Source organism: Mustela nivalis (assembly GCF_964662115.1).
Source record: "Mustela nivalis genome assembly, chromosome: 12".
NCBI classification, from domain to species: domain Eukaryota; kingdom Metazoa; phylum Chordata; class Mammalia; order Carnivora; family Mustelidae; genus Mustela; species Mustela nivalis.
The window spans coordinates 44,977,706-44,999,716 of record NC_139031.1 but is presented as its reverse complement, the minus strand read 5'-3'; the positions used below and the strand labels follow the sequence as shown (position 1 = coordinate 44,999,716).

The following is a 22,011-nucleotide window of genomic DNA, read 5'->3' as shown; positions in this document are numbered from 1 at the left end:
TATCTAACTTCACATTTTGAAAAGCTCCTCCCTGACCAGTTAAGACCTCCTCCTCCTGGGATCGGAGGACCAGGGCAGAGGCCGTTGGGTCACACAGGTGAGAGGATGAGGGTCACAGCGATGGCGGAATGAAGGGGTCCGCTTCTGGGCTTGCTGGCGGACCACAGTGGGGAGGGAGAAAAAGAAGGCAAGGGCAACCAGAGTTCGTTGCCCCTGCAGTGAAGGGAATGGCGCTGTCCTTTACTGAGGAGGGGGAGGCTGTATTGGGCAGATGACCAATACTACCAGGAGCTTGGTTTGGCATGCCAGTGTCAGAAATGCCTATTAGACATCCAGCAGAGATATGAAAGTAGGCAAATTTTTTAAAAAATTAACCCCCCCCCCCAGGGGTGCCTCGCTGGCTCAGTCGATGAAGCATCCCACTTGACTTTGGCTCAGGTCATGATCTTGTTGTCCTTGAGGTGGAGCCTCGCGGGGTCAGGCTCTGCGCTCAGAGGGGTTTCGGCTTCAGATTCTCTCTCCTTCTCCCTCTTGCTCACTCTCTTTCTCAAATAAATAAATAAAATATTAAAAAAAAATTTTGACCCCCTCAAGTATTAGCTAAAAAAAAAAAAACCACAAATCTGTTCACCAGTGAAATTCACTATGCAGCTGGTGTTCTCACAGGACTTATATTCGTGGCCTGCCGCCTGGTTTTCTTCCTGCGCCCCTTCTCCTGGATGACAAACACAATTCCTGCAGAATTGGCCTCACCGGAGAAGGCGAGCTCCCGCCAGAACTCGTTTTACTGTTTTTCTTTACCAGGAAGACCTGGCCGCATCTTGGCAACCAGGCAGCCACTTGTAAAGGGAAAGAAACAAATGCGGTCCAAGAAAATCCAGGTGCGCAGCTGAATGCAAGTGGGTCATTTGAACATTTTCTTTGATTTTGCTGCTGCGTGTCCCAGAGACACACAGACCTGATCTGATGTCGGACTTCCAGGGTCCCCTTTTAAAGCAGAGCCTGACATCCTAGGCAGGGCTGTGCTCCCAAGGAGAGGAAGCCCTGGCACAGCGCCCCTTTGGTGGGAAAGTTGATGTGTGCCTGGGCTTTTTTGCCCCTCAAGGAGAGGCAGGTGGGAGGTACCTTCTCAGGATCAGGGAAAGGAAGTACATGCAGGGCTTTGGGTTTCCATCAGCCAGGACATGTCCCAGGTTGGGTGATTCGAGGAGAGTGATGTACTATACCGAGGGGCTACTGGATGTCCACAGGAAACTTTCTCTTCTCCCCTCCACTCACAGATGTGGTCCTTCCACGGTTGCTATTTATCAGTTTCCTGTAAAGGAGCTTTGCGTTTAGAAATAAGACACAGCAAGGCCTCTGGGTGGCTCAGTTTATTAAGTGGCTGCCTTTGGCTCAGGTCCTGGGACCGAGTACCGCATCCAGCTCCCTGCTCAACGGGAAGCCTGCTTCTCCCTCTCCCACTCCCCCTGCTTGTGCTCTCTTTCTCTTTCTCAAATAATTTTTTTTTTTTTTAAAGAAGAAGACCCAGTCCAAGGACTCGCCCAACTTTGCACACAGTGCTTGTCCCCCTTCTCTCCTGTGTGTCCCCCACCACCAAAACCGGCAGTATCATCGAGTCCTCCCCCAGCACATCAAGAAATCTGTTCCTGGATCTGAAAAGCAAAAAATTTCTTTCTTTTTCTCCATCTCACTCCTCCTGTTTTCTCTCTATTTCTTCGTCACATTTTCAACAAAATATATTGATCATTTGCTGTTTGCCAAACACAACTTTGGAGAGTGAGGAGCAGGATACAGTGTCCAGCTTTCGCCCTCGAGGAGCTGACTTGCTGGTAGGAGAGATAGTCATGAAAACATATGTGTCACAAAGTAGAGCACTTATTTCGATCCAGACAGTCTCCTAGATACTGGGCAGAACAAGCAAAGGAGTTCCATTCCCTGCTGTGCTTACTCCACTTTGGGGAAATATTTCCTAAGAGGATGTTAGTGACCACGTACTGCGGAGTGTTGTTTATGGACTCTACCCGGTTATGTAGGCTCAGGATACTACATGTTGAGAAACCCATGCTTTGTGGGTAGGCCACTGAGGCACGTGCTGGCTGTGTGACCTTAGCCAAGTTACTTCTCTGTTTATTAATGATATTGAATGCAAGTGGGTCAGGGATCCCACATCCCTCATAGATCCCCGTTCAGGGATCTATGAGGATCAAGTGATATGGTTCTTGTGGGGTACTTAGTACAACATGTTACACAGGACGGGCACTGAGTAAATAAATGCTGGCAGGGATATGGATGGGGTGAGGACACGAGGCAAAACACCATTGAGAAGTAAGCAGGATTCAGTGAAACCTTTGCAGGACTCTCAGATTTCTGTTGGAGAGAGAAAACAATTGCTAAGTAATTTCAACGCGTGCTATCAACATGTGATTTCAGCACATGATTTCAACAGAAGCATCCAGCTAAGATAAGGGATTTTTGAGGAAGTCTTATTGGGGTATTCTAGGCATAAGTTCATCATCATTGGTCTTGGCAAAATACTAAACATCCTTTCAGTAACCATGCACCTCACTGGGTAGAAGCTGGTTCCGCAGGGAGGACGGAACACCCCCCCATCCCCTAGAGGGGCCTATGAGCAAAGAGCCTCTGGGCGATAGGGTTATGGCTCTTACTTTTTTCTTTTCTGTAGTCCCTCGATTTTCAATGTTGTCACAGAAGACATCATCAGAAACTGTGTTGTATTTTTTTTTTTCAAACCTATATTGTCTACGCACTGTGTAAGAAGGGCTGGGGATATCAGATGAGAGTGGGCTCACTGAGGAACAAAGTGCCAGGCAGTGGCTTCCTGAGAAGGTAAAACCTGGAGACATGGCAGGATCCAGATGGGCGAGGAGGGATGGAGAGCTGGCCAAGAAGGAAGTCCAGAAGGGCTCCTCATGGCCCCGTGGCTCCGAGTCTTCAGAGATGCCCCCTGGGATGGGGGAGGTGGCTCAGCTCTACCCTGGGCTGTCAGGCTCCCCTGCCTTTGTGGCCTCTAGCAGGTCGCTTGACCTCAGTGTCCCCATCTTTAAAATGGAGGTCATGCCTGTTCTGCTCTCTGGAGGGTTCACGTAGAGCTTCAGAAGCAGACTAAGAACATCAAGGACCATCAAAGCCTGTTCCCACTGCTGAGGTTCGTCTCCATTTCTGGCTCCCTGGGTGAATTCATGACTCTGGATGCAGCGGGGAGCATCCTTCCCAGAGGGACACACCTTCGGCTCCTCCTCCAGGGGCCTCCCGGCTTGGGCCACTTCCCTGCTGGAATGTCCTATCCAAACAGTACCCATATGCAAATGACAGCGCCAAGCAGGCTGGCATGGGCATCCGTGAGCGGGCAGGTTTCTCCCTGTCCGGCAACCAGTAATGGCCTCAGAGACACCCATCAAGGACCTTGATAAATGCTAATTGGAGAAATGCTGGAGTCTTCTATTTTTCTTGTTTCAGTGGCCCTTGGTTGACAGTTGCTGGTCATCAGATGATTGAGGTAGATAATAAAATAGTGGTGATGGATCTAAATAATGGTGATCGTGCCATTTGTTTTTTTCCTCCGTGTTTTCATATCTTATTTACTGACAGCTGACAGGCTTCCTCTGGTTAAAAAACAACAACAACAACAGTTCACAAGAAAAGAGCTCACCGTTTCCAATTTAGCTGTGAAGTCAAACCTTATCGTTGCTCTTTCAGCTTCTCTCAAAGCTTTATTTTATTTTATTTTATTTTATTTTTTATTTTATTTTATTTTATTTTATTTTATTTTATTTTATTTTATTTTATTTTATTTTATTTTATTTTATCCTGGGCTATTACTCCTCCTCCTCTTACCAGCGCTGTGGACCTTAGGGTCGCGAGGCATCTGTTGTTATGACGTCATTGTGTGCTGTTGGGTTGATGTTGCTTTGATGGCCCTTCCTGGAGTTAGAGCCCATGGTTCCCCAGGTTTTCTCGCTCTCTTTGACCCCTGGTCCCCTCCCTGAGGTTGCCGTTCCAACTCCGTGTTTTTTATTTCAAAAAGCAGAGATGCTTCTACCAGCAAAATTCCCCTAGCTCTAGCTTGCAGGCCTGAGCAAAATTCGTATTTTCAGTTTACTGCTAATGGGTGAGGAGCCAGGGATTAAACCCCACAGAAAAGGCCTTTGTGACCCAGAAGAAGTCCAATTCTTGGCTTCTACTCTTATCGTCTGGTTAAGGCCCTGGGAGAGGAGAAAGAATCCACCTGTGGGTCAGAAAGTCTGATAAGAAAAGATTATGTCCTCCTGCGGGTTTTAATAAAAGACATTGAATGTTGACAAGCTTATCATAGCTTTTGTTTTCTGCTCATGTATGAAATTTCAAATGTGTGTATTTTTTAGGAAATATGATGACCCCCAAAGGTAGGAGAGTACCTATGCCTCTTACCCATTTGGGTCTTATCTCTGTCTTGCCACCTACCCCTTTTTTCTCCTTTTTTTCAGACTGGCCAGAATCTTATAGGTTTGTTGGTACCCCCAGCGTCATTGATCATTAAGGTAAACAGTGGCAAGTTCCCCAAAGCTTTAGGGTAATACTTAATACTCAGAGTATGGTTTTTGGACCAGTAGTATCTCCATCACCGGGGAGCTTTTTAGAAATGCAGAATCTCTGGTCCCACCCGAGACCAGCTGAATCAGAATCCACATTGTAAGTAGATCTCTGGGTGACTCACACCTACAGTAAAGTGCTCCAAGGAGTCCTTTGGAAGGAGCTTCCAGGGACCTCTGAAGCCACAAGACACCTGCTAAAAGCCCCCTAGCTAATTGACTCTGTCCTCCAAGGCAGAGATGTCCTCTCCCTTTCTTCCACAGACACAGTCTAGCCCCCTATGCTGAACGAGAGCCACCTTTGGAGACAGCAGATGGGAAATCCCAACCAAATGTTTACCCCACTTTCTAAAGGACCTGGATTGAGTCTGAAGATCACTGATACTCTCCTGGGTCTAAGAAACTTTAATGCTTAAGTGTTGGCATTTCTACCCTTCAAGTACAACCCTGTTTAGGTGGATGGGTCCCAGAAGTTCCTATGTGAAACTGTGGGTTGCCCAGAGGCAGCTTCTTGCACAGCAAACCCCTGGAAATGCCAACACTATTGTTCAGGGTTAGCATAAAAATTTTTTTTTCCGGTCAAATGAAAAAATTTTACCAAACAGAATTAATGATTATGACTGTTAAAGCAATTTAATTTAAATGTATCAAGATAAGATTTCTTGGTCTGTATCCCTTTCTTTATAAGAACGTATACACAGGGCGCCTGAGTGGCTCAGAGGGTTAAGCCTCTGCCTTTGGCTCAGGTCATGATCTTGGGGTCCTGGGATTGAGCCCCGCATCGGGCTCTCTGCTCATCAGGGAACCTGCTCCCCTCTGCCTGCCTCTCTGCCTACTTGTGATCTGTCAAATAAATAAATAAAATCTTAAAAAAAAAAAAAAAAGAACATATACACACCCGTAAAAGCAAGAACCCCAGGGTCCTTACCAGTCTGTTTGTATTCCTGTGTTTGGCATGTCTTCTTGACTGTTAAAAATTTGGATCCAGGGGAACCTGGGTGGCTCAGTTGGTTAAGTATCTGACTCTTTTTTTTTTTTTTTTTAAGATTTTTATTTATTTATTTGACAGACAGAGATCACAAGTAGGAAGAGAGGCAGGCAGGGGGCGGGGAAGCAGGCTCCCCCCTGAGCAGAAAGCCCAACGTGGGGCTCGATCCCAGGACCCTGGGACCATGACCTGAGCTGAAGGCAGAGGCTTTAACCTACTGAGCCACCCAGGCATCCCAAGCATCAGACTCTTGATCTCAGCTCAGGTTTTGATCTCAGGGTTGTGAGTTCAAGCCCCATGTTGGGCTCCACAATGGGTGTGGAGCCTACTTAACAAAGACAAACAAAAAACAGATCTGGAAGTTAAATGTTGATTTAACATGCCATAGATGCGACTAGAGACAGAGGTGGGAATGCTGGACTGTTACTTTTCTGTATGGTATTCTTTGCAATCCCAAGCAAATTATAGTTCTAGTGCTTTTCCTGTTCTCCTCTGTGCTTTTTCCAATTGTATATACTCATAAATGTTGAATTTTTTAAAAGGTGTATTACTCAGTAGAAGATATTGAAGCTTCCAGTTGTAGGAGCAGCACTGACAGCTGGAAGGGAGTCTCCTGGGTGCCTGGAGTTTATGTTGTAGTCTGTGATCTGATGGCCTGGGTTTGAATTCTGATTCTGACACTTACTAGGTGACTCTGTGCAACTTACTCAGCCTCTCTAGGTCTTATCTGTAATAGGAGGATATTACCTACCCCAGACAGCTATAATGAGGACTAACAGAATTCATATATGTAAGGCTGCCCAACCCTGTACCTCGCACATAGTCACGTAACCAATATTAACTGTCATTATTAAATCTGAAGTAGGACCAGATTGCTTTGTGGAATGGCATGATGACTGTGAGTGTGAGAATGAAGTAAGGAGGCTAATGGAATTCAGTTCCTTCTCTTCCTGCTTCTTGTCGTACTGATTAACAGTGAGCTGGCCCCACATCAAGCACAGCTGAAGGGAGAGGGAGAAGTAGGGTTTGGAGACCATGTCCCCTTGAATAACTGAACTGCTGGGTTTTAAAATGAGAAGCCACGGGGCGCCTGGGTGGCTCAGTGGGTTAAGCCGCTGCCTTCGGCTCAGGTCATGATCTCAGGGTCCTGGGATCGAGTCCCGCATCAGGCTCTCCGCTCAGCAGGGAGCCTGCTTCCTCCTCTCTCTCTCTGCCTGCCTCTCTGCCTACTTGTAATCTCTCTCTGTCAAATAAATAAATAAAATCTTTAAAAAAAAAAAATAAATAAAAAAAATAAATAAATAAATAAAATGAGAAGCCAAGGTAACAGGATCTAACCTCACGAATTCACATAAGGCTCTGCAACTTGCCGCCCATGGAACATTCACTTTCTCGTTTTTTTTTTTTTTTTTTAAAGATTTTATTTATTTATTTGACAGGGAGAGACACAGAGAGAGAGGGAACACAAGCAGGGGGAGTGGGAGAGGGAGAAGCAAGCTTCCTGCTGAGCAGGGAGCCCGATGTGGGGCTCGATCACAGGACCCTGGGATCAGGACCTGAGCCAAAGGCAGCTGCCTAACGACTGAGCCACCCGGACGCCCCAATTTCTCATTTCATCTCCATAGTTTCTCTAGACATAGAGCAGGTGTCGTGGTCCCCAGTTTACAGAGAGGGATGCTGCGGTCCCCAACTAGAGCCCTGGCTTCTGGATGCCGGGTCCAGTGCCTTTTCTGCACAGCCTCTCAGTGACTCTGTAGACCCGGCATTAAGGGTGCCTGGAAAGTCGGGAAGGCCTGTCAGAACTGCTAATGTTCTTTCTTCCTCCTGGAAGGGTCGGGAGTGAGCAGTTCTACAAGTCACATCCCAGGGAAAGGCCTCACCTGTGCAGATGCTCTAGACCTAAAACTATGTGCTTTGGATTCTCGTCAAAGGGAAGGCAGGGAGCTAGGTAGAGGAGAAAGGGGAAGAGAAGTGGTCATGGCTCACCGGAACCTCTTCTACAGACCACCCTAAGCCAAGGAGAGGAAGGGTGTTGAGGGGTACCTATGGTTGGGGCCTGGGTTTGAATTACTGAGTAAACAGTAATTCACTCAAGTGTATTATGAAAAAGAATAACCAGTGGTGTGTGTCTTTAGGACAAGATGGCAAACGTGTAGATGTGTGCCTCGACTGTGCCTTCTTTACCCATGGACACATGGCGAATTGACCACAGTCTTTCCCACTGAGCCTTGGAATCCTCAACCCAGGGATCCAGGCAGTGGCTACCAGTCAGATCTGTTAAATGAGAGAGAACCCACTGGCTGTTCCTCTTTTAAGGGGTATCCCTTAGTGCAGTGAGGAGTCACATTTATTGTTGAATTAATGCGTCCTTTGTTGGCATCTAGGTAATTCTAAGGTTCTTGGTAGGGCAATGATATTTCTGTTTTTGTTTTTGTTTTTGTTTCTTTAAAGATTCTTATTTATTTGACTGACAGAGATCACAAGTAGGCAGAGAGGCAGGCAGAGAGAGGAGGAAGCAGGCTCCTCGCTGAGAGAGTCCGATGTGGGGCTCGATCGCAGGACCCCAGGATCATGACCTGAGCTGAAGGCAGAGGCTTTAACCCACTGAGCCACCCAGGCACCTCGTGATATTTCTGTTTTATCAGCAATTGAAATATCATCATTCATTTGACACTTTCACCTCACTGTCTCACCAAGCAGCTCTTCAACTAAAAAATGGGACATCAAAATACTTGCCATCTGTGTTCGCTGTAGCCATCTTTTCTCTTTCTCTTTAGAGGCGAATGTTATCTTGGGCTTGTTCCGCTATGTGAGAGGGTGACAGCAGGAGGAGAAACAGGCTTCTCTCTTCCCCCAAGCATACACGAGATCGCTCGACAGATCGCTCCGCTCCAGGATAGCGGAGACGTGCTTCTCTCGCCCCACCCCTCCAAGTCAGTGGTGGCCCGTTGAGACAGCTGCAGTGCTCTGGGCTCAAAGGGGAAAGCTTGTGTGTCTACAGCTGGTCACGCCCAGCTTGCCAGGCCCCACATAGAATATGACCAAGGGCCTGGCAGATGATCTTGTCCAGAGTGTGTTCACAGGGCTCTGTGAGACCCTCAGGAGTTGGGGTCGGAGAACTTCACTGGAAAAGCATTTTTTCGACTGGGACTTACTGTTTCCTCCTGTCAGCATTTGGGACGGGAAGAAGGGGAAGGGTCGCAGGGCATTAGGGAGGCAATGCAAAGCAAACCGAATGGTCCATCTTACTGTAGTGGCTTCATCCAGTTAGCTAGGATCCCGGCACCATTCAGCCAAGTTGCCTGAAAGTGACCAGTCGAGAGGGCCACCATGTGAGAACGTCAGGGCCACCATGTGAGAACGTCATGGCCACGGGAGACTAAATCTGAGGGAGGAGCTGTGGGACAGAAGCACGATGATCACAGGCAGGGCCCAGGGGTGGCCAAGGCCTCCGCTCCCTACCAGCACCAAGGCTTTTCTTTCATACTGATCAGGCCCAGCAAACGACACTTAGTTTCCAAGCAAAGACCATTCAGTACTTTGAAAAGATGTTTCCTGCGTATTTATTGTGAATATCTCCAAAGATAATGATAGAGCCTTTGGAAAATGCAAAAAGATAAAAAGGAAAAAACTTACCCATAACCACACTGCCTGAAACAATACTCTTAAAATTTGGATGTATTTCATTCAAAGTCTTTTTTGCCATGGAGTTGTGGATAAACTTTAATAAAATCTGCATCATAATGAAAATGCAATTTTCACCATGCTCTTTTTACACTTAGGTACATGTTTCTGTATCAAGTCACTCAAAATACTCTTTTAAGTAGGTATATAAGATCCCATCTTACAGATGCACCATAGTTTAATGAAAGAAAATTAAAATTTTCAGTAGCTTTTACATTTTTACAGGTGCATTATAAATACTAGCAGCACTTGGTTTTTGGGAAGAAAATATAGAGGGGGTAGATTTTTTATGTCTTGATGGAATAGTCAGCATGTTCATTGAATTATGGCTGACATCCCAGGGGTGTGTGTGTGTGTGTGTGTGTGTACGATATTATTCTCCATTGGTTGTGTGTGGTGCCATGTTTTGATACTTAGAAATAGAGAGTCTCCAGGATCCCCAATAAAACCTAGCCCTTTGGGCTCCAGTCCATTGAAGGACTGACATTTCCTTCCAGTATGTTCATAAACATGGTTGTAGGGATGGTTGACTCCAGTGGGAAATCTGTAGGTGCTGTGCTGAGTCCTGTTAAATGTTGATGAATTTGGATCGGATGTCTTTGGTTCTCTTCCTGCCCCTGGGCCATTTGGCGCTCACACTGTACTCTCCTCTCTCCTCTAGTTACTGGGGCTTCCGGATGCTGACGATGATGCGTTTGAAGAGTACAGTGCAGACGTGGAAGAGGAGGAGCCAGAGGCGGACCACCCCCAAATGGGAGTCAGTCAGCAGTAACCTTCCGAGGGCTCCCACCTGAGGAGAGTGGACCCCCTGGTACCTGAGGTGGGGTCGCGTGCTCCTGGGTTAGCATTTTTTGCATTAGCACTTCGAAACAGGACGTCTGACTCCCAGCATCCAAATTCAAACTAAGTACCTTTTTATTGACCGCAAAATATCTGGGATGAGCTTTGCTCAGAAGTGACCTGAATTTTACTCCCGTTTCAGTGGGTTTTTATGGGGTTGTCTTGGTAGCCTTTGCCATTTTGAATTTAGAGTCCATTTTGTGGCTGACTGTTCTCTCTTGAGTTTGTGTTGAAGAACTACCATTCGCTGACTCGAATGTGGAGAACTCTGAATGCATTAAGGATATGTTTTGAGTCCTCACAGGTGACATTATTGAGGGAAAGCATGACAGAGAAGAAATGCAGTCTGCACTTTTTATGTACTTTTTAAGTGTGTCCATAAGTGAAGGAATTTGCTTATAAAGCATGAATTTTAATATCTAGTCATTAAACTGCACAAATGCAAATACAAGAGCAGAAAAGGATAATCACTTAGCTTTGGACGAAGAAGGGAAGAGAGGCAGAGAAGCCTTTGTTGAAGCGTTCTGCCATTACTAAGTTACCTGGATAGATAGCAGCCGGTTCATGGTTGGTATAAGCATTACTTGCATGTTCAGTTATTTTAAAACATGCTAATTCCAAAGCCACTTTTAAAATCTAATAGTCGAAAATATCAATGGGGTGACATAAATGATTGATTTCTTTAAAATATCTATAAACCGTCCCACATATGAAATGAAACATTCACATTCTGTCTTTATAACCAGATGGCAACTTGTTAAATCATGAAAACATTCAGAATCCAAGTGCCACTTAAACTTTGAAGCCATAGATAAATTCAATGGGGGAAATAAACCAGGATAAACAGTTTTTTTAAACTTATAATGGAATCTTTCTTTACTTTCTTAATTTGTCTTTTATTCCTTAAAAAAGAAAAGGTCAAGAAAAGGATCCCACTGTATAATTTATTTAAAAAACTATAATCAAGTCCTTGGACGGGCCTAACAGAAGTGAATTTTTAAAGTGATATCAAATTGGGACTCTTTCAGTCGTGGGTTAGCTTGGTTCAGATGGGAAGTTTCAATGATCAAAATACTAAGACAACTCCCAGAAACAGCTACTTAATAATTGGAAACACTGCTGTCACTTAGCCAACAAATACTTACAGGGGAAATCCTTTGTAATGCTTACGTGGACTTATTTAAAGTATTCATTTTCTTGGACCCTTCTGGATCTCTCAAAGCAGAATGCCTCTTTCACAACCCTTGACCAAACATAGCATCTGGGGTGGAAATGTTATTAACATGCACACACATGGCTGTTAGGTTGTCATAGTTTGGAACTTAAAAAACAACAACAACAACAAAAAAAAGCAGCAGCAGCGAGCACAGAGCTTCCAGGAGTCTATTTCTATAGCCTCAGGCCTGTCAGTATTAACCTGATTCTATCACCATTTTCTGTTTGATTGACTGGTGCCATGAAGAGTGCGGCTGCTAGTGGTAGAACAGGGTACTGCAGTTTTAAGTCATGGGGAAAACGGTGCAGCAGTTTCCCTCCATGCTTCAGTACCCACATTTTTTCTGTTCTTGGAAAAGCGTATGGAAGGTTAATTTCACGTGAAATGAATTTCCTTCCGAATAGCCTATTCCCACCACACACCTTGATGTTTCCTCCAGCGGGTGAACATGTTCTGTGCTCTGTCCTTGCCTGTCTTCCCATTGACTAAGTAAGTACCTGGGCGCAGGCAGTTGTGAGCTGCATTCTGTAGATAGCGCTGGGGTTTGGTAACCCTCTGTTTTAACACAATAGGCTGAAAGAATGACTTCTGCCACTGACTGAGGTGAAGAATCTTGACTAGCTTCCTCCATTGGAAGGTAAACTGGAATTTTACACATAGAGGCTTAGCAGCCAAATTTACATATGTTTGCGAATGGAATGGACATTAATATAAAATGTATTTTATGAAAAAGCGTTTAGGCTTTGACCAAATGCATTTTGGTATTATTATGTTAATGTTCTATTTATAAACACTGAACTGAGATCAACTCAGCCATTCAGTGGGCTGAGGAGAAATCTCCTCTTTGTTCTGCCCCAGGAATTGAGAATAACAGTACTGTGTGTCACTTATTTTCATGGCAAAACCCCAGAAGGCATTAGCAGATGGAACCGTTTCCTCCAAAACTTTCCTTTTTCTGACTGTGCTCCTCCCCAGCTGCCCTTGCTGCTGCATGTGCCTGTGCTGGCTCCTACGGCTGCGGGTTCACAGTCCAGGGTGTGCGTGTGGCGTCAGAGCTCGCGTGGTGCAGAGCGCCCCCTGACAGCCAGCAAGGCAGGCAGCCGTCTTTGCTAAGGAAGAGGTTCTGTGGTTAGATGAATTCCTGACTTTCACAAACAGATAAATACTTAAGAAGAGTTAGTTTGGTGCGGTGGGAAGAGCATGGACCCGGGAGTTAGGAGAGAGACCTGGATTCTAGCCCTGGCTCTAACAGGGACCACGTGACCTTGGGCAAGTCCCCTGACTCCCCTGAAACAAGGGCTGTTTGCCCTTCTGCTTTCACCACTGTCATTCCCTAACTGCCTTATGGTATGTATGTGTGCTAAGAGCAATGGGCAAGGACACTTTTAGGGAAAGGAGAAAGAAATACATTTTGGATCTTGCGGAGATGCTGTCCTGAGAATGCTGGCCAAGGACTACCTTGGAATAGGTTTCTGATGTTCTATGAGTGTTTGAGGGGCTGATGACTTCCGGTCCCTTAGACGGAGGACACAGGCCCAGAGATACAGAAATGTACTTGTCCCAAATGTGTAGGCTCTGTCGGCTGAAGGCGTGGCTTTCCCTTGTGCCCCAACAGACTGCGGCTTTGGAAGTGGAATGAGTTTAACTTAACTGAGAGAGGAAATTTTGCATGAAGAAGAACAAGGAGAGGGTGAAAGAGGAATACTTTGACTTTTTGCCATGTTGTCCAGGAGAGAGAAAGAAGAGAGAGACTGTGTGTGTGTGTGAGCACGTGAGCATGTGAGTGTGTGTGAACTTTGTGGGGAGAGGATCATTGATGGCTTATTGATCACTGTGGGCCAGCTGTGAAATCCTGCCTGTGATAACCTTACCAAACCTTGATGCTGGATTTGAGTGAATCACAGAGACATATTTCTTATGGCCACCTAGTCACTGGTTCTGCCTGACAGTCACACTGAGCACACTTTGGGAAACCAGAGAATGAGTTAGGGAGCCAGGCAGGGAGGTAGGACCCCCCCACACAACGCCTGCCACACTCTGGCTCAGTTACACTCATGCCTCACAGGCTCATAGCAGCATATAGGACTTCGGGGTTTTTTTGTGTGTTTTGGATTTTTTTATATGACTAGAACATGAGAGTCTCTTATTTAGGAATCCTCCCGTCTTGGTGCCAGATTTAGGTTTCCAGGGTCCTTAAGTGAAAAATTTCTCTCCTCTCACAGCTACTGTCATTTTTCACATACAAATAGAAACCTTTCCTTCAGCACAATGACATCTCTAAAGATTGTGTCTGTCTCATAAGAGCACAAAGTGTATGGACCTCGGGGAGCTGCGCTTCCCAGCATCATTGGAATTTATATTTTAGAAATCTCCCTTGCATCTTAAAATTCACAAGTTGGGAAACGGATATGAACAAACCTGATTTTCCATGGTTCAAGAGGCAAAGAGGAATAGGCAGGACTTAATCTGCAGTGGGAGGAGATGAGAAAGGACGGGAGAGTTAGTGTCTAATTCTTTAAAAAAATAATAATAATAAAGAAAAAGCTGGAAGACAGGTATTGTGCACGGTACAGGAAAACTGTTTTTAGGGCTATCCCACTAGGAGCTAGCTATTCTCGAAGGAACCGCCTGCGTGTTGAGAGGCAAGACCTGTGTTGGGAATGGATTTGCGGCTTTACAAATGCCCGGCAGCCAAGGAGACAGCAGGTGTCCCACAAAGATGGTGGAGTTTTCCTCAGTAAACCAGCTGTTAGCCAGAGGACCCTGTCTTTCCAGAGTGCAACCACATGTGCAGGCTCCAATCACCTGGCAGGCAGCAGGTGAACCGGACTTGATCTTGCTCTCAGTGTGGAGGAGGCCATGGGTCAGGAATGCCCCCAAGGGCTGGAGGGCAGAGCCCGCCTACTCCACTTTTCAGGGTTGAGGAAAGAACACAATTAAAACTCAAGTGCATCACAGATCCTTCTTCCCTAGAAGGACTGTCAACCCTACAGAGGGGCCACTGCCTATTACTTAGTCTTCAGATTACCAGAGAAGCCCAATTTTTTTTTTTTTTTTTTTTTTTGGTATGAAACATGAATCCTCTTCCACAAAGACCCAACAAGTTATCTTGGTTTTGTGACACCAGGTATGACCTGAAAGGCTGAAGCCTTTTAGATGTTATTCAGAATATCTAAAACTTGCCAGGCTGCCCGTAGCCTCTGGTGTCCATGGCAACGTGGGGTCCGTGGTAAATGTCTATAGCTCACGTTCCCCTGGGTAAACTGTTACATAAGATGGTGTCGTCGATATTTTTATTTAAATTTGTATTACAAAAATAGAGGACTGTGAGCATCACACGTTAGAAACCTTCTTTACAGCACCGTGTGGCTGAATAGACCCAAGCTGTCGAAAGTGTGTGCCAGGCCACGTAAAAATAAACACTTCATTTACTGAGAACTGTATTCAAGTTACTCAGTCCCACCGAGAAAGCAGATAGTCTGTTCTTTGTACAGCTGCCTTTCCCTGGTTCGTTCTTCTGTTTCACTTTTGTTTCTTAAGCGTTGTTTTTTCACTCTGAGTACCTTCTGATAGCAAGGCGGGTAAAGATACAGCAGTCCTGTCCCCTTTTTAGAGGAGAAAGCAAATTGTCCGTTCTCGGGGAAGATCGGGAACGATCTGTGAGCCGGTCTTCGTTTGGCTAGGAGAGCAGAGTTTAGCCATCTACATGAGAAGCAAAATCAAGGAACAGTTTGGGGGTTCTTTTTTGCTTAGGCAAAAATGTTTCCTGCAGGGTGTGTATGTTTTCTTCGCCTTTATATTTCCTTTCCAAGAAATCTCTTGTAAATGACAAAACTGTGAAATGGGTTGCCAAAAAGACTTGTTACCCTTCTAGAAGCCTCGAGCAGTGTAAGCCCAAAAGTGAGCCCTGTCCACATCTGCTCCGTCCTCCCTCCCCGGGGAGTGAGGACCTCATCTACCAATGTAATTACCATACGCTTGCTATTAAAGAGCCTTCCAAATCTGGTGATGTTTGCCTCTTTTTTACTCCCTCCACGGTGTTTGGTCCAGAGGACACCTCATGGGAAAGGAGGGACAGAGAATGAGGATTACCAGCCAGGTCTGTGGTTGGCGATGTTGGGGCTGGGGTTGCCGGGGGCAGCCGGGGGGCAGCTGGGGTGGGAGCGAGAGAGGAGGTCATTACGGAAACCACTGGCATGGTTCAGGGGTGAGTAATTTAAGACATGCATGTATCTGTTGATGTGGCTGGTAGTGAGTGATTTTCCAGCTTTCCTTCAAGCTAGTACTTGAGGGGCATATATGAGGACTCTGATTTTTCTCTCATGGTGAGACACCACAGGCACTTTGTGGCACCAATTAGAAAGCTGTGGTAGCTCTGTGACAACAGGACACTGTTTCCCGATGACTGTCCTCCTGGTGATTATTCTTCAGTAAACAGTGGCATCTGAAGGCTAAATCAGGAGGTGGTGGTAAATCCTATTATTTGATTAAGAACTAGCTTCTTTCCCCAAATGAATAGGTCTCCAGAGATTGTGAGATGAGATTTGAGTTTGCCTTAACAGATGCAGGGAGAGGGGTGTGTGTGTGTGTGTGTGCGCGCGCACGCGCACACGCTCTCACTAACTTCATTGGTGGGGTTCTTGGTTCGGGACAAGGCTCTCGTCAGAGATTGGACCTGAGTGGTGGGCTGTGTGCAAGCCTGAGCCCCCCTCATCAAAGATTCTGGCTTCAGTGGGGTGGGGACGTGGTCTTCCACAGACGAAGCCATTCTTCTGGGGGAATTTCTTTGTTACTGTTATTTGATCCCTTGCACAGATAACCTTCATAAAATGTAGCGTGCCTCCTTTATCTAAGTGCTGGGACTGGTGTTAGAAAGACCCACATTTTCCCGTTTGCAGTGAATCACTCTGGAATCTGTTGGCTGGGGAAAATGATTCTAGCCCAGTGTCCTCCCTGACCACTGCGGGGCCGTTGGCATGTCAGCTCTCCCCACCCCCGACCTTTGTTCGCTCATCTGTAAAAATCAGAGTACGCTCTCATTTCCAAGTCCCCTCCAGGCACTAGCATTGTGGGAATGTATCTTGTCTTGGCTAGTGGGGTTAGAGAGGGTGGAAAACAAAGTTTATAAGGAAAATTCTGTTTCACGAAACCAGGGCTGGGCAGCTGACATTGGCAAAACTATTTCTGATTTTGATCCCATCTTCCCTAGGATCCCTTTTAGAAATAAAAGCCCCAGACAAAATAGTGGGTGGATATTAAGCCAAATGCGGACATCCCAGAGTACTTTCTACCATACATCTCTTTGTACTTCCTATACTTCTCTTTGTGATCAGTGTTACGGAATAAAGAGCTATAACAAAATAGGAAGCTCTGGGGTGTTTTGCTTAGGAATATTACAACCAATCTCATCTCCTTTAGAAATGAATTTTGTTTCCATAGAGTCAGGTCAGGTGGGATGCCTCATTGTTTCGAGTGTTCATCGTGGGCACGAAGGGGTTGAAGTCAGACAGAGTAAACGAAACTAAAGCCGCTACCCAGTGCTGGGATCCTGTGCCGGGGTTAGGGTGAGCGGGTTTGTGCCTGTATGCAGGGTCTTGGGGGACTGGCACATAGTTTTGCCTGATGCCCTGCCGAATTGGGGTGAGCGAACATTCCTTTCCCTGCAGTGGGCCTGGCCACCTGTTACTTTGGAAACTTAAGAAATGCCTCCCGACGTAGCTGGCAGGGTCCTTTTCCTCTTAGAGCCACAGTAGGAAAGTAACTTTGAAATACTTTGCTTATCTCTGACCCACCTTTTTTCCCCTCTGGGAGCAGAAAACATTGACATTTATAATAAATCTGGGAGATGTAGTTAGGCAGCCTAAGAATGAGGTAGGCATTTCCTGTTAGGTAACATTTAAGGGAGCCAGAGACATTTTCTTCTTGTTTTCTAGGAAAATGTGGTAACTGCACAGATGGAGAAACCAGCAGTAAAAATAAGTTGGTCCTTTGGGATGCTTTTTAATTGGAAGCCTCTAGAGGTCAGCACTGCATAAAGAAGGGCTTTCTAGTTCTGGGTCATCCCAGTGCCCATTTCTTGGTGCAACCTTTGGGAGAGGAGGGCCAGCAGGCCACCAGCAAGGGGAAGGAAGCAAGGACGGTGAGCTGCCCGGCTGTGCATGAGAGAGAAGGCGTAGGGTCCTTAACCTTTATAGAAAATCCTAACATTTGTCTTGGGTTTCTGGGGGTTTTTTTCCCCCTTCTCATCCATCTTTCTCTACCGCTCCCACACCCTAGTATGCACACACTGTCAGCTCAATAAACACGACTTATTGACCGATCGATGAAGCCTAGCATTTAGCTTCCCTGGAGAAAGGCGGGGGAGATGCCAGAGAGGAGATGGACCGCACGTTGCATTTTGCTTCGAGCAAGGGGAGAGGCCCCTCTGTTCCCAGGCAGCCTGGGCCTTTCTTATTACCAGCCAGCAGGCTCTGCCAAGCCCTGCAGCTTCCAATCAAACTTTAGGATGCCGTGGGCGGTGCCGGGATCCTGGGTTTCTGCTTGGCACCCACATCGGATATCCTGAGGCTCCCAGATCAGGGCTGGGTAAGGAAGGGTTTGAGTATATGTAGGAGATCCAGCCATAACTGAGGTTGTTCGGAGTCCCTAAAAACCGGTGGGACTTTCCCGGGGCTGGGGTGCCCCAGTGCGTGAGAAGCGGTGGGAGTACGCGGCAGCAGCTCAGGCTGCACGGACTGCTGCAGGCCAGGGGCTCCCTGAGATGCCCCTGCGTTTCTCTTTAGCCTAGCAAGGAACAGGAAAGCCTTTCCTCCCCTCTGTCTCTCCTGCTCAGGGGTTTTATCATTCCTGTCTATTGAGTTCAGCCTAATCCACCTGACAGACAGCGTTGACAACTGTACTTTGCTGGGTGACTTGACAGAGCTGGGACCCACTTGCTGAAAAGGGACATTGGTGGAAAGGGCAAGCCACATGTCACAAGCACAATGGAGACCAGACTCCCCCGAAGAACATCTGAACACTTAGCAACTTAACAGCTTTCTCACTGCCTACCATTAGGTTTCAAAATGGCACTTTTTGATACTGATAGGTGTGGGCCAGGCCCAAGGTACCCTGCTCCCCAGGATCGGTGATACTCTGTGCAAGTGTGGAACAGCCCGATGACTCTTCATCTCGTCATGAAGCCCACTGTGCTGAATATGTCCTGGGGTGTATGCCATTACCTACAAACTCTATTTTAACAAATTTTCATAAAGCCCCTTCTAAGTGCCCGGCATGATACTAAGTTCCTTTTAACTCCTCACATCTTCCAACGTGAGGTGGATGTTACAATTGATAGCCCCCTTTCCAGATGAGGAAACTGAGGCACACAAAAGCTAAGCAACATTCAGGAGATCACACCGCTAGTCCATGTGGGAGCTGGGTTTCGAACCGAGCGCTTTGGCTTCAGAGCCCTTGTAAACGACTCTGCTGGGAATAGGATCCTCGGAGTTGGTCTTTCTTTCAGTGAAGCCTCTGGCTCTTTTTGTTCAGCACAGCAGGGGCCTGCCCTTGAACTCTGTGCAATGAAGGCGATTCGTCTGCCTGGTTACTGTGCGGGGGACAGATTCAAGAAAACGGTTCAGCAGGTCTCTGCCTTGCCCAGGATCTGGTTGGGCATGCCGAGCAGATTCGGATGATAACTGATACGTTTTTTTCCAGTATCCATGTCCTTGCAAAGATCTGAAGGTGATCGGTGATCGGAAGAACTGGAGCAACAGGTTTGTTGGAATCATTTAGTGATTGGTAAAATGAGAGAGTCTCCAGGCAGGGGTGAGGCTGTGGAAACAATCCGTGTGCCCTCCCCCCCTTCTGTGCCCTTCTTCCTAGGTCTTGCCCCCGAACAGCCCTTTATGAGGCCATTACAGACTTTTCCACTAAGAAAACAGGCTATGACAGACTCCTGGTCGTGAAGGGTCTTCCACCCAAGCTTACCCTGAAATAGCCAGGAGTGCAATTCACTCTGTATTCAGGCCAGGACCTGAGAGCAGGGAGAAAGTTCTCCTCGTTCCCTCCTATCTGACACTGGTCAGTCGAGTCACCACCACGTACTGGAGACACGAGCTTCTGTGTATCTCCTGAAGCCATCCCAGCACGCTTCCAGCCCACCCTCCAGCCCTAGTCTCCATGCCAAGCCCGTAGCATATGCCCCTTCCACCCCTGCCACTGCTGCTTGTCTTACCACAGTTTTGCACAGAAGGAATGCCTGGCAATCAAAGAACACATTTCAAAGGCAAAATCACTTTGCTTTGAAGCTTGTTGGCTTGTTGAGATGACCTCTGCCATAGTTTCCTCCACGGACGCAGGAAGAGAAGAGCCGGCCAGGTCAGAACCCATAAGAAACGCGGGTGCTCAGCCTGTTTTCCCTGGTTCTGAGATCCCAGGTGTCATCACATCGATCCCTTGTGATGGGGACCTGTGGTCTTGGCATGCCAGTGTGACCTCGTGGGTGAGTGGCTGCAGGGAGAGCATGCTATACCCCAGGAGGAGTGCTTCTGCATTTTCCAAATGATGCACAGATAAAAGGAAGGAAAGCAGAAAAGGTGGGTCTCCTTAGGGACATCTGGATGGCTCAGTCGTTAAGTGTCCAGCTCTCGGTTTTGGCTCAGGTCGTGATCTCAGGATCAGGGGATCTAGACCTGCGTCCGGCTCTGTGCTCAGTGTCGAGTCTGCTGGAGATTCTCTCTTTCTCTCCCTCTGCCCCCACCTTGTTTGTACTTGCTGTCCCCCCTCACTCAAATAAATAAGTTAATTTTTTAAAAATCCTTAAAACAGATCAATTCGCCAAGGCACACGAGGCTGCATGGGTTTGGAAAGAGAAGGGCACTGTGTCACAGGGTAACGAAGACAAGCTGGTTTTCTGGATCTGGCTCTTCCTTCCCATATGGCCTTGGTCTTTTAAATCTGTACTTTCTTCTGCTCAGAATTTTTAGGGGCCACTTTGGGCCTTGGATTGTGAGGGGCGATAAAAATACAAACTGTTGTGGAGAATCAACTTTAAAACGGGTCTGGGAACTGTCAGAGTTGACCCAGTTTCTGACTCCAGTGTTCCCTATTATCAGAAACGTAAATCTAATAACTAGAGAGGATGTGAGGGACAGCTGCACCCCAAATCTCACACTGCGATAGGATTTCAAGTGGAATGCACCCTTCATTGGGTGCAACCCCGTGAGGGCTGTGTGGGGGTCTGCCTCTGCCCCCACCCACCCCCCTCCGTTCACTTCTCCCCCACCTTGCCTGACATTGAGCTCTTGGTAATTTGCAGTCCATCTATATTTAATATGGGGGTATGATCATGTTCTTACTAGGCAACACTGTCTTCAGAAGCACGTCCTTTGTACTTGCAAGTGGCCTTAGCTTTCAAGTCATACTCAGAGGACAACCTGTGTATGAAACACGACCGCTGCCAAGCCTGTGCCATTCACCTGCTCGCTTGTACGGTGTTGTTCAAACAAGTGCCGTGGCTAACAAGCTGGGCTGTAATTCGTGATGGAGCTAAACTGTCCTGATCTCTTGATTGCCCCTTCTTTTGAAGACTCTTTCTGACTCCGGCCAGCTCCTAACACACTCTCGTAACTGGGTAGAAGAAGGGTTAATGGTGACGACAGGACTGGTTTGGGGTAAAGCCCTCGTCATGCTGCAAACAAACACCAGGGCTCTCCTCAGGGTGGGTGGGAAGCATCTTCTAAGTAGCCTTCAAGCTTTTGAAAAATCATCTCATCCAAACGCAAGCCAACAGCATGCTCTAACTCAGTGCTAACGAACTCGTCACATCCATCCACGGAGTCTGCTGTCTTCAGAGCCGGGGTGGGCCCTCTGCAGGATGCGTGAAAGCCTACTGCGCGAGCTGTCCTTCAAACCCTGCTCTGACCCCGTCCTCCTCAGCTCTGGAGGAACACACACAAAATGGGCCACGTGCTCGTGAAAATCACATTTGGAAGCTAGCGTGGGTGAGTCCGGGTAGGATTTTGACAAAACAGACACTGTATCAGGTATGCTGGGGCTTCCGGGAGTCCGTCTCCCCACCTCGCCCCAGGGTGGAGGGTCCTGCCTGTGGCTGAGAGAGAGGATTCCAGATGTGGAGCGGGGCCAAGCAGCTGCTGGGAAACACAATGACCACCATCTCTGGGTCTGTCTTAAGACAATGGCACTTTTGTGAACAAGCTCGAAATCGAACTTTTCATCTGGCACCACTGTGTGCTGCCCTCTGGAACAGTGATGTCACAAGAAGGCAGAAATGAGGGAATTCATCCTCTTGGGCAGGGTGACTAATCTTGTTTCCCAACCTCTGCACTTGTACTGATGTCACCCATTTTCCCCAAACCGCACCAGCCTGGGCTGAACAGAGAATCACGACTACAGACAAATTCTCTTTTCTCAGGCGCTGATGCTGACTTCAGGGATTCCCAGCCCTTCTGAGGTTCCTCCCACTTATTCTGGGCTGTTCCTTGGAAGGCCTCCTGTATGTTTCCAGAGCCTGTCTTCAGTGGCGCCCGCTGTTCTCCTTTCTGGCTGTAACTCCCAGCCATTCCTGCTAAGCCTGCAGAGCTTCAAGTACACGCTGGGTTGCCACTCCCTGGGGATAGGCCCAGATGGTGTCCATGAAGGTGGCCATTTTTGTGCCCCTGTCTGCCACCGTTGGCCCTGAGGCTCCT

At 47.1% G+C, this 22,011-nt stretch overlaps 1 protein-coding gene across 1 annotated transcript in view; it reads left to right on the top strand.

The window, feature by feature from the left end:
* Positions 1–15,327, top strand: part of MTURN (maturin, neural progenitor differentiation regulator homolog) — a 28,933-nt gene extending 13,606 nt beyond the window's left edge. The window contains exon 3 of the mRNA XM_082692882.1: positions 9,926–15,327. Coding sequence (XP_082549008.1) covers positions 9,926–10,036 — 111 coding nt within the window. The 3' untranslated portion in view covers positions 10,037–15,327. The remainder of the gene's footprint in view (positions 1–9,925) is intronic.
* The last annotated feature ends 6,684 nt before the right edge of the window (positions 15,328–22,011 follow it).